A 15,249-nucleotide genomic window follows, 5' to 3' on the forward strand; every position below is an offset into this window, starting at 1 on the left:
CTTCAAGCTTCCAAGTCTGCCCTACCACTGCTCAGCAGGCTCCCATTCCTGGCTCCCAGCTGGTGCAGAGCCGGTTGGAATGAACTCCATGGTGGAATGCAACAAGCCTGATCTTTTCACAGCTCCCACGCAGCCTTGCAACCAAGAAGGGGCTACTTCTGGGGAATGCACTCCGCTCCGGCCCGGAACCTGGATCTCCCCTGAAGGCCATGAGGGGGTGGTGTGTGTGTGTGTGTGTGTGTGTGTGTGTGTGTGTGTGTGTGTCCAGGTCACTATGGCTACATAAGCTACACAGTGAGAGGCTTCTTCCTAGCCCCCTCCCCAGGCCCCTGCCCCCAGGCCCACACCCCTTTCCCCCGGCCAGTTTCTTCCTGTAGACTTAACCCAACCAAGAACTGTAGCATGCTCTTCTCATGGGACAAAAACCTGGAATTTAAGAGTTTTGTTTTCATTAAGGTGCCCTGCTGCCACAGTTGGTTAAGCTTTGGGCTGCTAACTCAAAAGTCAGAGGTTCTGACTCAGCCTCTCTTGGAAAATAGATGAGGCCGTAGAGATTTCTAAGGCTCAGGATCCCTCAGGAAGGGGCTGCTGTGTTCCATCTTGGGTGGCAGCAGTGGGCTTGGATCGGGTATTTTCATCCAGGGTCCCTGAGAAGGCAAACATCTAAACTCAAAGACCTCGACTGCAGGCTAGAGCACTGCTTAGGATGAGGGTTGTGTTGGTCCCTGTGCTTCTGGGAGGCTGTGCACAGAGGGAGCCTGCCAGGCCCAGGCCAGCCTTCCTAGCAGGGGAAGCCAGGCAGGGCTGGTGTCTGAGGTGGTTAGGTGTCCTCTTGCTGCCCTGGAAGCACCAGGGAGGACTCAACCCCAAGCCCGGGGAACTTGCAGGCACAAGAGACCACAGGTGCGATGAACGTGTACCCACCGAAAGCCTGACCTTGTTGCAGAAGTTCAGACCCACAGTGGTGCTGCCCAGTCATGTTGGGCTGCTGACCATGAGGTCGGCAGTTCAACCCTGCAAGGCTGTCAGCGGGAGAGAGATGAGGGCTTCTGCCCTTGAAAGGCTGACAGCCTTGGAACCCCGGAGCAAGGTGAGCCTCCGCTCTCAGAAAGAGACAGCATAGGTTCCTACCGACTACTTCTCAGGAAAAAAGATTTAGTGCCCCTCTGGCAATGGGAAACTTGAATCACAGACTATCATCCAGAATAAAGTGTAGGTTTGCATTTGCAGCCCCACTGGTGCACTGACTGCTGACATCACCCCCACCCGCTGCCCCCAGGAAACTGATCATGACTGAGGCCCTTAGTCATCCTGTGGGTCTGGGATCGAACCCGCCCACACGCCTGCTCACTGCTGCGGAGCAGATTCCCACGAACAATGACCCAAAAGAGGACTGCCTCAGTCGATTTCTGAGACTAAAAATGATTGCCAGTGGTTTGAACTGCCGACCTCGTGGTTAGCAGCCTCGTGTAGGTGCCTAGGCCACCAGGTGGCTCAGATTTCACCCAAATAGGTGTGCACACCTTAGAATGGCCAACTATTTGAGAGCAAAGGGACAGCACTTAGCCACGGTCCCAATTTAGGAGGGCCAGGACAGAGGCCCGGAAACAAGTGAAGGGAATCGCAATGAAGCAATGTATATGAGATGCTGGATGTAACCCGCAACCTTCACTCAATTCACAATGAAACGTTTGGATAGGGAGAGGAAAAGGAAGGAGGCTCCGCGAACCCAAAGGTTTTACGGTTCGATTCTGCCCTGTAAGGTCGTCGCGAGTCGGAGCTGGCACCGGTTGGGCGGACACCCAAGATCGCGCGGTGCGGTCCCCCTCTGGTCCCCCTGGACCCGGAGCGTGCGCATGCACACGTGCTCGCCGTCGCGCGGAACTTAGCGAGCCGGAACCCAAGTGGCCGGGGTCCAGGCGGCTGCGGAGGATGCGGTGGAACCGTCCGCCGGCGGCGCGGCATTTCCGGGACGGCGGCACCATGAGACTGTTCGCACGCGCGCTTTGCAGCGCCGCCCGGGCCGCCTGGCGGGAGAGCTTCCCCCTGGGCGGTCGCGACGTGGCTCGTTGGTTCCCGGGCCACATGGCCAAGGGTGAGGCTGGGGGGAGGCGACTGGGGCCCGGCGGCTGGAGCTCGCACCCCAGGGTCGCCTGTGATCGGCCGGGGCCCCGGCCGCCAGTCCGGAGGCTTATCCTCGTGCTGACCCCATTCCGCGCGCCCCCTGCCCGGATTCCCGGCGCCGGGGTTGGAGGGGACCCTCCGTCAGAGCGGCAGCCGTGCCCTCGAAGTCCGCCGGGGCTTCCATTCGACTGGCACAGCGGGGAAACCTGGGCCGCACCAATGCCCCTCCTTATACCTCGCCCAAGCCTCGGAGCCGTGCCCCCACACATGTGTGCCTCTAAATTAGGGCTGTTGGACCTGCGGCCCAGGGTATCGGGCTGTGCTGCGTCCTAGCAGCGAAGCGCGTCCCATTCCTTCCGCCCAGAATACGCTCCCAGATAGTCTTTGGGAGGGGTTAAATGAAAGAGTGGGTGTGAAAGTACTTTTCAAATCACAGATGACCCGTCACCACCGCAGTTCCTTTACAACATGTCTTGAGTCGTGTTTCTCTCCCGCCCACGGGTCTCTGGGCCACTGTCAAAACCTGGCGCCACAGACTCCCAGGGCTTTTGCTGGCCCCCCTTGTAGATGTCAGAGCCAGCAGCACAGACCAGCCACGTCTTTGATCACCGCTGGTGTGCAGTCGGTGTCCCACAGGGACAAGGCGCCCCGTGGTGGCGTCGGAGTAGAAGTGGCCTGAGGTCTGCCACTGGCTGGACGTGGTCTTATTGCAAACCCCAAACCCACTGCCTGCAAGTGGATTCTCACCCAAGTGACTGACCCTTTAGACTTTAGAGGGTTTCCTGGAAGCGGACAGCCTCCTCCATGTCTTTGGAGCAGCTGATGGGTTTGAACAGCCAAGCCTGACACTTGACCCAGAGCACCACCAGCACTGTTTATCCGCAGGTGGTGCTACAGCTGGGTACTAGGGGAGTATGCTGCTGTGTCCATGTTGGGGACCGGTGTGTTGAATGTTGGGGTTCCTGGTTAAGGCCATGTTTAGTGCTGGAGGAGGGTGTGGTTAGGACTTGCACCAGCCCCTCCTCTGCACAGCTGTACCCAGGGCTCAAGACCTTTGGAGGTTACCCAGTGCCAAGTGAGGGCTGGCTCTGCAAGTGGACGTTTTGACCCGAGACTAGCCCCTCCGCCCAGCAGAGGCAGTGTGCTGCTGTGGCGAAGGCAGCACTCGGTGTACAGCTGTGGCCACTTGGCGTTCCCCAGAGGTACCCTGTTAGTTATTTATGGCAGTCTTTCTGAGTCCAGTCTGCCGTCTTGGGCCCCTCCCTGATGCGTCTGTCTCCTACTTTCCAGGCCTGAAGAAGATGCAGAGCTGCCTGAAGATGGTGGACTGTATCATTGAGGTCCACGATGCCCGGATATCCTTTCACGGGGGCACCTTGTTTCTTCCTACCTGCTGTCTGGACCCCACTTGGTTCAGTGTCACCACAGAGCTCAGTCTCACCTGTGGCAGTTACTGGCATTTAAAGCAGTGGGTCTCACCTGAATGGTACATGCAATTTCCTGGGAGGTTTAAAAATCCTTGGGCCCCAATCCTGTCCAATTGAATCAGAATCTCAGGTGTGAGGTCTGGATGTCAGAGTAGTCTTAGCTCCCGTGGGTGCATCAGTAGTGCCCCCTGCCCCAGGGGCTTGAAGGGGCCTACGGATGCAGCTGATGCCCAACCAGGAGTACACGCTTCAGGCCCAGCTTTTGCCCCCCAGGTGATGCTCCCAACATGGTGGTGCTGGTGTTGGTTGAGCTGGGGAAAGATGGAAAAAAAAAAAAAAAGATGAACCCAGGCTAACCTGCAGCCCTCAGAGTGCCTGCAGTCAGGCCCTGAATGTCTTCGCCGCAACCATCCACTGGGCTCCTGCTAGCATTCACTGGCCTTTTAATTGTGAGTAAAATAAGATTACAGTGATCAGTATCCTCTAACCAGAGGGCATCTTTCTCCTGATGTTGCCTCTTCTCAGATAGGCCTTTTGAGAAGGCCTAAGTGTGATTCCTGGCCTGTTAGGTCCAAGGAGAGGCAGGGGGATGGAGGGGAGTCTTTGGTACCCTGAGCTAGCTCCAGACTGGTTGGTTTCAGGACAAGTGCATTTTTGTGGGGTGCTGCATCTTACAGGGTACCTGGAGTGGGCCTGCCAGAGGTTGGGCTCTGGGACCTAGCTAGAGAGAGAGGAGGGGACCCCAGCAAGGGACTGAGGATCCTCTGCCTATTATACTAGGTGGGACACCACCCCACCCCAGTGAGTCATTTGGATCAGGGGCTCCAGAGGGAGTGGACGCAGCCCTTGCTTTCTGCTTCAGAGCCTAGGGTGCCCAGCCTGAGCACATGCCGGCTAGCTGACCAGACTCTATTTGGGCAGTCTCCCTGAGCAGGAACCACTGCTGCCAACACTGCTGTTGGAACAACCCGGTGATGCCATTGCCCTGCCTGTCCTCCATGGCTCACAGGATGTAGCGTGTGGCCTCTGGTGTCTGGCCACCGAGAAGCCATGCCTTCCCCGGCACTGGATGCCTCTCACCTCAGGCTTGGTGGCCAGCGGCCTGTCAGAAGCCCCTGTCTGAGTACCCTGCAGGGCAAGCTGTGTGATTGGCCAGGAAGTTTCTGAGGTGTTTCCTTAATTCTGCAACATCCCCCTTTCTGGCCGCAACCCTGCGTTTAAGGAAGCCCTGGGCCTCAGGCCACACCTGCTTGTCCTCAACAAGATGGACTTGGCTGACCTCCGGGAGCAGCAGGTGTGGGCAGCTTCTGGGGTGCCGTCCCCTCTCCTGACCTGGCCTGGCAATGGTCAGCGTGGGTGTGTAGAGCTTTCCCTGCAAGGGCCCAGGACAAGCTCTGCCTTGAGGTCACCCTGGCCCCTGGGGTTCTGGGCACTGTGGGAGCTGCCAAGGCAGGGGTGGGATGGGGTGGGGTTTTAGAGTTACTGGATGTTAATGAGTTTGATAAGATCCCAGCCCAAGGGCTCTCGTTGAGGTGCTGGGCAAAGCCCATCTTAGTGAGAGATCCCCCTCTGGCCGCCATCCAGCGCAGGGCATTTCTTGGCTCTGAGCTCGGGAAATGCATTTGGAAGTGCTTGGTGTCCTCTTGTCTCAGGCCACATCCTTGGCGCAGAGCAGCCTTCGGCCCTGGCCTCTGGGCCATTTCCATGCACGCCCTTCCTGTGGCTGGACAACAGTTGGGGCAGCTGTCTCATGCCCTTTGGTGCTTATTGGGGTACGGTTACCAGAACCAAGTGATGCGGGCTTCCCAGGGACATGGCTGCTGGGATTGTGCTGCCACTCAAGTGTGTTTGAGGACTCATTGGCCTGTGTGCTCTTGGCTGCATTATGCTGAAGCTTTGGGTCTGGTTTGTGGGCCAGGGGACAGCATGGCATGGGCTGCACAGTCCCAAGGCTGTACAGTCTCCATGGTGTGATCTTGCATTTAAAATGGAAACACTTTATGTCTCTCAGAAAATTCTGCAGCACTTGGAAGGAGCAGGCTGGAGAAATGTCATTTTTACCAACTGTGTGAAGGACGAGAATATCGGGCAGGTAGGCGGTTCCTGCTCCATCTGTGGGCGCTGAAGGGCAGTGTGTGTCCTGTTGTCTTGGTGTGCCTGTTGTGTGTATGTCTCACTGCATGTGCATGTGCCTTTGCCTGCAGATCATCCCTGCAGTCACAGAACTGATCAGGAGCAGCTGCCGCTATCACCGAGGAGAGGTTGGATGGGGCAGACTGGGAGATGAGCGCTGTACCGATCACCTGTCCCTCCTGCTGGCCAAGGACCCTAGTGGGAAATGGGTGGGATGTCCCCTTCCCCACTGGGATTGGCAGGTCTTCTGGGAGGGCAGGGTCTGGGGGAGACTGTGAACCTGATCCCAACAGAATTTGGACTACTGCGTGATGGTGATTGGGGTCCCCAACGTGGGCAAGTCTTCCCTCATCAACGCCATTAGGAGGCTGCACCTCAGGAAAGGTATGAGTAGGTCAGGACAGAGGCTGGGCGTCCCCGTGTGTTGGGGGCGGTCCCAGTCTCTGCTCACTTCCTACCTGACTTGGGCTGTGTGGGACCCAGCACCATCTGCTGCAGGTTTTATAGGCACCTGCTTTTAAGAGCCAGGGGGGAAGTGGCTTTTCTGGACCTCTGACAGTTTCGCTTTCCCCTTCGTTTAAACCTCTTGGGTTTGCAGCATCTTGACATACCTGGCCTCTGGTTGCGAGGCACCTGGAGGGTACAGACTGGACCTTTCATGTGCTCCTGGCAGATTCTGCGGGGTCTGTGCTCGGGACACACCTGACTGTTCTTCTGTCTTGCAGGGAAAGCCACCAGGGTGGGTAGCATGCCTGGAGTCACCAGAGCTGTGATGTCCAGAATCCAGGTACAGCCCTTGGCAGGGCGGTGCTTTCTGGGGCTCCTTGGATGACACATCCCACCCCTTCTGCACTCCTCACTTGGGCACTGCTCACCTTGCCTACCCCTCAGCAGGCCTAGAGGCTGTCAGCTCCTCTTCCCCATCCAGGAGTCCAGCCCTGGTTTTCCTAGGTGTTGGCTGGTAACCCACCCTTTGTGGACCCTGAGCCTGGTGGCCACAGCAGGGCTGTGTCTAAAGTGCCTGTTCGGCCCTTCCGTGCAGGTATGTGAGCGGCCCCTGGTCTTCCTGCTGGACACCCCTGGGGTGCTGGCACCACGGATCGAGAGTGTGGAGACTGGTTTGAAGCTGGCCCTGTGTGGTGAGTTGCCCCCATTCGTCAGGGACCTGGACGGAGCTGACCCTCGCATTGGTGGTGGGGAGGGCTCAGCATAGCTCCTGGTAACCAGGTGCTGGGCCCCTTCAAACCCCGTGGGCCTCACATCACCTTGGGAGGGCTTCACCATCCTTCCTTTACAGAGAGGAGCAAGGGCAGGTGACAGCCCAGGGCCCTCCAGGACTTTATGCTATCTGTCTGCTCTGGCCACCAGTGTTAGGGCCGGGCTGAGGGGTGCACTGGGGCCATAGAACTGGGTCATATAGCCAGGCCGAAGGGTGTTCTGGGGTATAGAGCTGGGAAGAGGGGTATACTGGGCCATAGAGCTGGGCTGAGGGGTGAACTGGGGCACAGGGCTGGTGGCTGTGTGGCTTATCCAGGGATGACGGGCTTCCCAGGAACAGTGTTGGACCACTTGGTGGGCGAGGAGACCATCGCCGACTACCTACTCTACGTGCTCAACAGGCAGCAGCTCTTCCGGTGAGTGGCCGCAGGAATGAGTGCCCCTCCCTCCCCTCAGCTCGGCATTAGTGAGATTGGAGTGAAGCTCTGGTTGGTTCCGACGGGTCTGTGCCCATTTCCCCAGGCCAGAAGACCACCCCTATCACCCTGTCTCCCTGAAGGCTGCTCTCCCTCTTCCCCACCTCCTCCCTGTTGGCAAGTTTGCTTTTCTGTAAGTGGAATCTGTGTGTCCTCGTCTTGGCTGCCTCCGTCCACTCAGTGCCATGGTTTGAGGTCCCTCCGTGCGGTCTGCATGTCAACAGTGCACTGTCCTTCTCTGTGGGAGTTTGCCTCTCAAGTTCACTGTCCTTCCCTGTGAGGGTTTGGCTCTCAAGTTTTGGCTGTGTGAGCAAGGCTGTGAGCGGACTCACGGAGAAGGCTTGTGTGGACGTGTGTTCTCATTTGTTTTGGGAAACTAGCTGAGCATAGAGTGGCCAGGTCATATGGCAGGCCTCTGCTTCCCTTAAGGAACTGCACACAGTTTTCCTAAACGGTCGTCCGATTCTCCACTCCCATGGACAGAGAGTGAGCTTCAGTTCCTCCACGCCCCTGCCGACTCGGGTGAGGTCAGGCTCTGACTGCTGGCCTGTGCATCCTTGCTATGCAGTTCTCTCCTTTAGGGAATGACTGCTCAGACCTTTGCCCCACTTTTAAAAAACCAAGTTGTTTGTTTTCTTATTGAATTGTAGGAGGATTATTTTAAAAATGCTATAAAATAGTAGAAACCGTATTAAACAAGCATCAGAATGTGAAGCTGCTGGCTCTTGGTCCACATCTGGAGGTGGCGTTCCCATTTCTAAGCCAGCGGTTCTCAACCTGTGGGTCCCGACCCCTTTGTGGGGTAGAACGATCCTTTTGCAGGGGTTGCCTGATTCATAACCGTAGCAAAATGACAGTGATGAAGTAGCAACGAAAGTCATTTGATGGTTGGGGAGTCACCACCACATGAGGAACTGTATGAAAGGGTCGCGGCAGGAGGAAGGTTGAGGACCACTGCTCTGAGCTTCCCCAAAGGGCTTTGCACGCTCCAATTTGTGCTGTGTCGCAACAGCTGTTTTGGCGTCATTGAAGAACTCCTATTGCGTTCCCTTGAATGTTCTCTGAGCTTTGGGAACAAAGATGTCCGAAGGGGTGAAATGAGCACTGTCTGTGGGCAGGGTGCGAGTTTCTCAGGACACACATAGGACAGCCCTGCTTCCATCGAAGAGCAAGCAGGCGCCTTGCTGCCATGGTCAGTGGCTGCCTCGGCACAACGTTCCCGGCTGTTTCTCACCAGGGCACTTTTCTGTTTTCTTGAAGCCTCTGTGTCCTTTGAGACAATCTATCACGATATGATGACCACTTGGGGGCTTCCCCCACCCCCACACACATACACACAAGTTGCCGTTGCCTTCTAGGCTGACCTCTTATTTTCGTTCATGGACTTGCCCCAGTTATGATCTCTAGGCTTTTTGGTCTTCCCTCAGACCTGCTCTCTGAGTTGACTGATCCTTGTGTGATGTTCCCCCTCCCTTTTGAAGGCGCTCTGACAGACAAGACCGAGAACTTGTCTGCAGCTGTGTAGGATTGCAGACACATTTGTTTGGACTGGACATGGGCATGTATGAACTGGAGCCTTAAGAGCGATGCTTTTGAACTTGCCCTCCTGTGAGATCTTTAGTCTGGAGGCAACTCTTTATTCAGGAATGGTTTGCAAATAGTTTCTTTTTCATAGTTCTGCAGTGTCTCTGGAGCGAGCAGGCACAGGCCTGCCCCAGGTCTTTGACAGCTAATGCTTGCTGTCACAAAGCCTCATGGTGATGGCCAGGACAAACAGATCTGCCCCCCCTTCCAGCAGGACACCAGTATGAGGGGAAGGCTAGAGGCTGGTGGCTTTGGGATAAGGTCCTTGTTAGCAGGCTGGTCCTGGACCCAGGGTTTATAGGTGCAGGGACCCAGGTCCCAAGGCCCCTCACCAGCATTGTGCCAGGCTCTTCTTCTAGCTCTCTGCTTGCTTGTCAGAGGAGGGACCCCGAGAAATCCTAACCCTGTCCATTGTATTCTGCCTCACGAGCATCGGCCAGTTGGGGTTCACAGTACACAGGTACTTATATCCAATCACAGATGCGCCCCGAGTCTCATGGCCTAGCCAGGCTGACCCATATTGTGGGATTTTGCCTGTATGTAACACCTTTTGCTGAGTCATGGGGCCTGTCCTTGTCCTTTGTCTGATGTTCAGTCTCTAGAACGTTTGGTCTCCTCCCTTTTGGTTGGTTTGCATGTGAGAGGATGTCTGGTCCTGCCATTCTGTTTTTGTTCAAGCACAGTCTCCAATGGAAGTCTTCTGGCTGGGTCTTTGCGGGAAGCTGTTGGCAGGCCCTGGGGCATCTGGGACGGCGCCGGGTGCGTCATCGGGTGTCAAGCCGTGCGTCTCCTGGCTATGTGTCTAGTGGTGTCAGACCGGAAGTTCTGGGTGGTGATGTGTGGGTACTGGGTTCTCGGAGCCAGGCTGTGCGCCTGTCTTTCTTCAGGCTAGGTTCCACCTGTGTCCCCATGGGCTGAGGCACATGCCCAGGCCCCACCGGGGCAGTGTGCTGTGGGCACAGGCGGGGTCTGGGAAGGGCTATGGGGGTGGCCCTGATGTGGTCTGTGCGCAGGTATGTGCAGCACTACGGACTGGGCGGGGCCTGTGATGACATCGAGAGCGTGCTCAAGAGCGTGGCTGTGAAGCTGGGCAAGACCCAGAAGGTGAAGGTGCTCTCCGGCACTGGTGAGTGGGTGGGGGGACCTGGAAGGCCACGTGCCCCCTGATCCCCCATCAGACCCCTGGGTGGGGAGGACACTGAAATGCAGCGGCGCTGCCCCGGGAGATGGCTGGGGCCCAGAGAGGGCCTTGGCCCTGCCTCTCTCTGGCCTGGACAGTGGTGGTTTGGAGGTTGCACGTCTGGGCCTGGGGTTCTGGTTTTCTCACAGGTCCACCCCCACTGCCCTTCTCAGGGAACGTGAACGTCATACTGCCCAACTACATGGCGGCAGCCGGCGACTTCCTCCAGGCCTTCCGTAGGGGGCAGCTTGGCCCTGTGATGCTGGACGGAGACACCCTGGCCACCTGCACGGAGACCCACTCCTGATGCCCAGTGGAGCTGGTGCCCTGGACTTGCTTGGCTGGGAGGCTCTTGGCAGTTCAGCATCCAGGAAGTTCTGCTGGGCTGGTCACTGCTCTCCTGGTCACAATGACACTGGGGCCTGGACTCTGAGAACCCCGAAGGCACAGCAATGAGGCCAGGAGGCCTGGACTTCGGGGTGACCAGGGAACAGCAACTGACCTGGGGTCTTGGACCTTAAACAGCAGGAACAAAGACTGAGGGCATGTTTGGCCTCGGGAGACAGCAGCCCTGCCTAGTGGGGAGGTGTGCATGTCATCTCTTAATGGCTTTGTTGTCTGGAGTGAACAAAGGCTGATTACAAAGGTGCCCCTGGGCCATCTCTCTGCTGGTCCACACTGGGCACCCCTGGGCCATCTCTGCTGGTCCACACCGGGCACCCTAGGGCCATCTCTGCCAGCACCCCAGGGTCAGGGCCCTCCACTGTCTTTTTCCTGGTATGTGCTGCACACCCCAGGACTGGGCCCCTCTACCCTTGCTGGTCAATGCTTGGCACCCCAGGGCCAGCTGTCCCCCTTGTCTGCTGGTCTCCAAGCACCCTAGGGCCCTCTCTCTGCTGGCCCATAACAGATTCCCAGGGTCTGAACCCCCACCTCATCTCCCCGCTCAACCCAACTGTCCCTGCAGGCCTACACACAGGACACCTCAGGGCCAGACCTCCCCACTCCCATTTCTGCTGGTCCATGCTGTATATCCCAGCACCCCTTGCCCCCAGCGCGCACGCGCGCACACACACACACACACACACACTCTCTCTCTCTCTCTCTCTCTCTCTCTCTGCTGATCTACACACAGGATCCTTCAAGGCCAGGCTCCTTTCATCCCTTCTGGTCCACACACTGGACACCCCAGGACCAGTTTCCCCCTCACCCCCAACTGCTTGCCTTTCAGCGTTGGACCCCCAAGGTCTGACCTCTCCCCTCCCCTGTTCTCTGCTGATCCACAAACCGAACTGGCCTCCCCCACCCGGGGCTGGCTCCTCCCAATCTGCTGATCCACATGGTGGACACTCCCAGGGCCACCCCCCTCCCCCCCTGCTATCACTGCTGATGCATACACGGAGCATCCCAGGGCTCACGCCTACCTCTGCTGGTTGACACTGACCCCCTAGAGCCCCACAAGTGATGGAGGCTCTGGTCACCAGCTGAGTGTTTATTCTCACAACGGGCAGAGGTGCACGCAGACATTAATGGGTTTGGTAGTCATGGCAGGATCAAGGGCCAGCTGGAGGCCACCCACAGGGCACTGCAAGGGCACTGGCTGCTGGCAGGAGCAGTACGGTCTTTGTGCTTTACTGTGTTGAGGCAGAGAGTCACAGATGTACTTCTGCCCCCATCCTGTGTGGCAGTCCTGTCCATTGCCTGCTACCAGCATGCCTTCTGGAAAGGGGAGTGGTGGGGTGGGGCATGGGAGGAGGAGCCTGTCCTAGCCATGGGGTCCACTGAGCACCAGCTTTGCTGCGTGGGTACCCTCTGGCTCCCCGTCTGGCCCTGCCCCTGTGGCTTCCCCAGCAAGCTCCTTGGCTGGCTCCCACATGGAGTGGGCCATTTGCTGGCTGGAGCCTGACGCGCTGGCGCAGTCTCATGAAGTTGGGTTGGTGTGTGATGTGCAATTTGGGTGCAAAGGCTCTGCCTTCTGCAGCTTGGTCAGTATATGGGCAGGCCTTCAGGCCTGCTGGAGGCTGAGCTATCCCCAGGGCCTTCCCTTAGCCCTCTTGGGGAGGCAGTCACTGCTGGGCAACTCAGTTCCCCTGGTTGGGAGCAGGCTGAGGAGCTGAGTCAGAAGGACCTTGGCAGTGTTCAAGCCAGCAGGGGCTGGTGGCTTTGTACCCCGCCTTTGGGGAGAGATGGGTCTGCCCCCGCCCACAAACAGCCCAACCGTTGAAGCTGTGGGAAAACACAGGTGGGGGGGGGGGCTTCGCCCCTGAGGGGTGCTGGTGTCCACTGACTGAGTCAAAGGCACAGGCCTTGGTCAAGGAGGGCCAGAGCACCGCCGGGCGCTTCCAGGAGGCTGCCATCACAGCTCAGGTGGAGCAGGCTGGCAGAGCTGGGCGCTGGAGGACTTGGGGAAGTGCCCCAGGCTTCGGCTGGCTTTGTAGCTGAGGCACTGATCAGAGGAGGATGTGCTGAAGACCGATTCCACCTGTTCCTCTGTGCCCTCTGGTGTCCAGTTGAGCTGCAGGGGTCCTAAGGGCTTCGCCTGCTCCAGCCTTCCACTGCCCCCATAGGCTGAATGGCCTGTGGCCGGTACACACTGTTGGTGTCCAGTTGTTTGGAGTTCTGGGCTTCCTTGAGAACCTTGGTACCCCTGCACTGCCACCCTGCCCTCTGCTTGGCTTGAGGGGAGGCTGCTAGCCAGGACTCCTGGACTTCTCTCTCAGCCTGTGCCCAAGAAGGCCTCCTAAAGGACTGGCTGTCCCAGAGATCAGGTGAGGATCCTGGAGTGTGAACCTCAAGTGTGAAATGCCTTGTTTCACATTGCTGTGAAGTGGCTCAAAGGGAAGGGAAACCCTTCAGTCAGACTAATGGGCACTGGTCTCACAGGGGGTCTTTGCAGGAGGACCCTATGGCAGGCTGGCCCTGGCAGGGGCAGTGGCAACACTAAGGGACACCCTGGGCAGCTGTGCTCTTGGAAAGAGTGGAGGGCTTGGCCAGGGGACCCACAAGCCAGGGGCAGGCGGTATCCTCCATCCCACCGCTGGTAAGTTGGAGAGGATAGGATGGGTCAAGGCTTAGGCAAGGGAGCCTATGTCTCCGGAAGTGCCTGGACCCCCTGACTGCCTTCTGGGCTCCCAGACCATCGAGGGGAGTGTGTGCTCAGGGTCTGGCAGCTTCCGCCAGGGTCCCTGGGGCAGATGGGGCGAGCCCAGGGCAGCAGGGATTAGGGACACAACAGCCCCAGGGAGCTGAGGGCACTGCCCAGCAGCAGGCAGAGGTGCGGGCAGGTGCGCGCGGGCCCCACGGCCGATGTCCACGCACGGTAGCTGTAGACCACAGCGCCAGTCCCGTTGCCGTCAGGCGTCCAGTCCTTGCTGTCCACCGGGCCCCACTCTCCGGGCCTCGCGGCCCGCCACCTCCCCGAGCCTGTGGCCAGCCCCGCGGCTGCGCCGGCCGCGGCCCCGGCTGCTGCCCCAGCGGCCGCCACGCGCAGGGAGGAGCCCGCGCCGCCGTAGCGGGGCGCCGGCCTCACGCGTACCCGGGAGGTCCCGCGGGCGCCACCGCGCATCGAGCCCCGCGCGCTGCCTCGCGCGCCACCCCTGCCGCCCTTGGCAGTGCAGCCGTCGCTCAGGAACGCTGCGGCCAGCAACAGAGCCCAGCACGTCGCAGCCGTCCAGTTCATCTTCGTGGGGCCGAGGCTGCAGGGAGGGGACAGGGCAGCGGCTCAGCAGTAGGCGGACAGGGAAGGGCCTGCGCCTAGGAGGGCCGCGGACAGCGGGCTCTGCACCTCAGAACGAGGAAGGTCAACGGTTTTCTGGGGGAGACAACTCTTGCTCGGAAGGGCGCTCAAGAGTGGGGTGCGGGTGGTAGGGCTTCGACGTGGGCCTCGGTGGTGGCGTGAAGGGGTTGCATCCTGGAAGGGCTGGGGCCTGGGACAGGTATTCTTTATCGCGGGTGCCTGCCAAGGCCTTGGTGGGGCGGGGTGGGGGTGGGGGGCAAGGACGCGAAGCCACCCCGGGTCGCCCGGCTACAGGCCGTGGAGGGAGGACTCATGCTTGGAGGATGAGGCTGCGGGTTCGTGACCCACCGGGGACCGTGCTGGAACTGAACTCGCAGTCAGAGCCCCGGGGTCTGGCCTCGTAGGGGGCGGGGGAGGACGCCGGGCTGGCTACACTCCGCTGGCCCCGCCCCGCCCTATCGCGGCCCGCCCTTCCCCTCCCCCTCTAGGTCCACACCCCGTCCCCACCTCCAACCCCCACTCCTGGCCACGCGCTCCTCCCCCACTCCTGCCACCCGCTCAGCAGCGCTTTCTGGCTAGGGGCGGTGGGGGTGGGGGGCGCTCACCTTCCGGGTCCGCAAAGCCTCCCTCCTTGGCCCCGCGCGGCACCTGCCCAGGTCCCGCCGCCCTGGCCTTACCCGCCACGGGCTCGGGCTCTGGAAGGACAGCCAGTCGAGAGGCCGCTCCAAGGACCCGCCGCCAACTGGAAGGCGCCTCTGAGCCGGAGCCGCTGCACCCGGATCTTGCGTGCGGCCTCGCCCTAAGACTGGGGGCGGGCAGACATGGAGGCTCGTCCCCAGGGAAACCAACTGGGAGGGAGGAGATGCAGGCGGGCACGGAGTGGGGCGCAGCCCTGTCACCTCCCAGCGCCTGCTTCAGTGCGCCCCTTGCACCCGCCCTGCAGTGAGTCTAACCCCCGCCCCAAGACCCGCTCCCTCTCCTCTCACCCCTCCCACTTCTGTGATGAACAGTAGCCCACCGCCGGGCCTCACACCCTCTCTCTAGCCTGGTGGAAGCCAACTGTCCCATTCCAGGGGCCACAACATGTCCTATGAAGGCCCTGGGCTCTGGTTTGGCTCCCCGGAAGGGGACAGGCCAAAATCCATCCATCGGTCTGCTGTGGAGACTGAGGAGCACTTCTTGAAACCGTCCTGTCCCACCTTCCAAGCTGAGCCTGCTTTCTCCTTCCATCCGTGGGCATAAGGCCTTCTCTCAGTCACCCCACCAGGGCCTCGGTCTTCTTCACCCACCCTGCTCAAATATTGCGCACCATGGGATTCCAACGCGGCTTCTGTCCGATTCTCCTGACCCCAGAGACTATCCTCCTGCCTA

At 59.3% G+C, this 15,249-nt stretch overlaps 2 protein-coding genes across 2 annotated transcripts; one reads left to right on the plus strand and one right to left on the minus strand.

Annotated features, from left to right (window-relative positions):
- Nucleotides 1-1,959: 1,959 nt before the first annotated feature.
- Nucleotides 1,960-10,787, plus strand: MTG1 (mitochondrial ribosome associated GTPase 1). Its single transcript, XM_075534375.1, has 11 exons — nt 1,960-2,095; nt 3,415-3,479; nt 4,741-4,845; nt 5,563-5,643; nt 5,756-5,812; nt 5,978-6,068; nt 6,410-6,471; nt 6,727-6,823; nt 7,237-7,318; nt 9,976-10,088; nt 10,316-10,787. The coding sequence occupies exons 1-11, from the start codon at nt 1,984-1,986 to the stop codon at nt 10,447-10,449; spliced, it is 999 nt and encodes a 332-aa protein (XP_075390490.1). The 5' UTR covers nt 1,960-1,983; the 3' UTR covers nt 10,450-10,787.
- An 834-nt stretch (nt 10,788-11,621) lies between these two features.
- On the minus strand, nt 11,622-14,756 carry SPRN (shadow of prion protein). The gene is made up of 2 exons (XM_075534389.1): nt 14,484-14,756; nt 11,622-13,837 (listed from the first exon to the last, which is right to left on the minus strand). The coding sequence occupies exon 2, from the start codon at nt 13,819-13,821 to the stop codon at nt 13,363-13,365; it is 459 nt and encodes a 152-aa protein (XP_075390504.1). The 5' UTR covers nt 13,822-13,837; nt 14,484-14,756; the 3' UTR covers nt 11,622-13,362.
- Nucleotides 14,757-15,249: the final 493 nt, after the last annotated feature.

Source organism: Tenrec ecaudatus, chromosome 16 (assembly GCF_050624435.1).
Source record: "Tenrec ecaudatus isolate mTenEca1 chromosome 16, mTenEca1.hap1, whole genome shotgun sequence".
Lineage (NCBI taxonomy): Eukaryota > Metazoa > Chordata > Mammalia > Afrosoricida > Tenrecidae > Tenrec > Tenrec ecaudatus.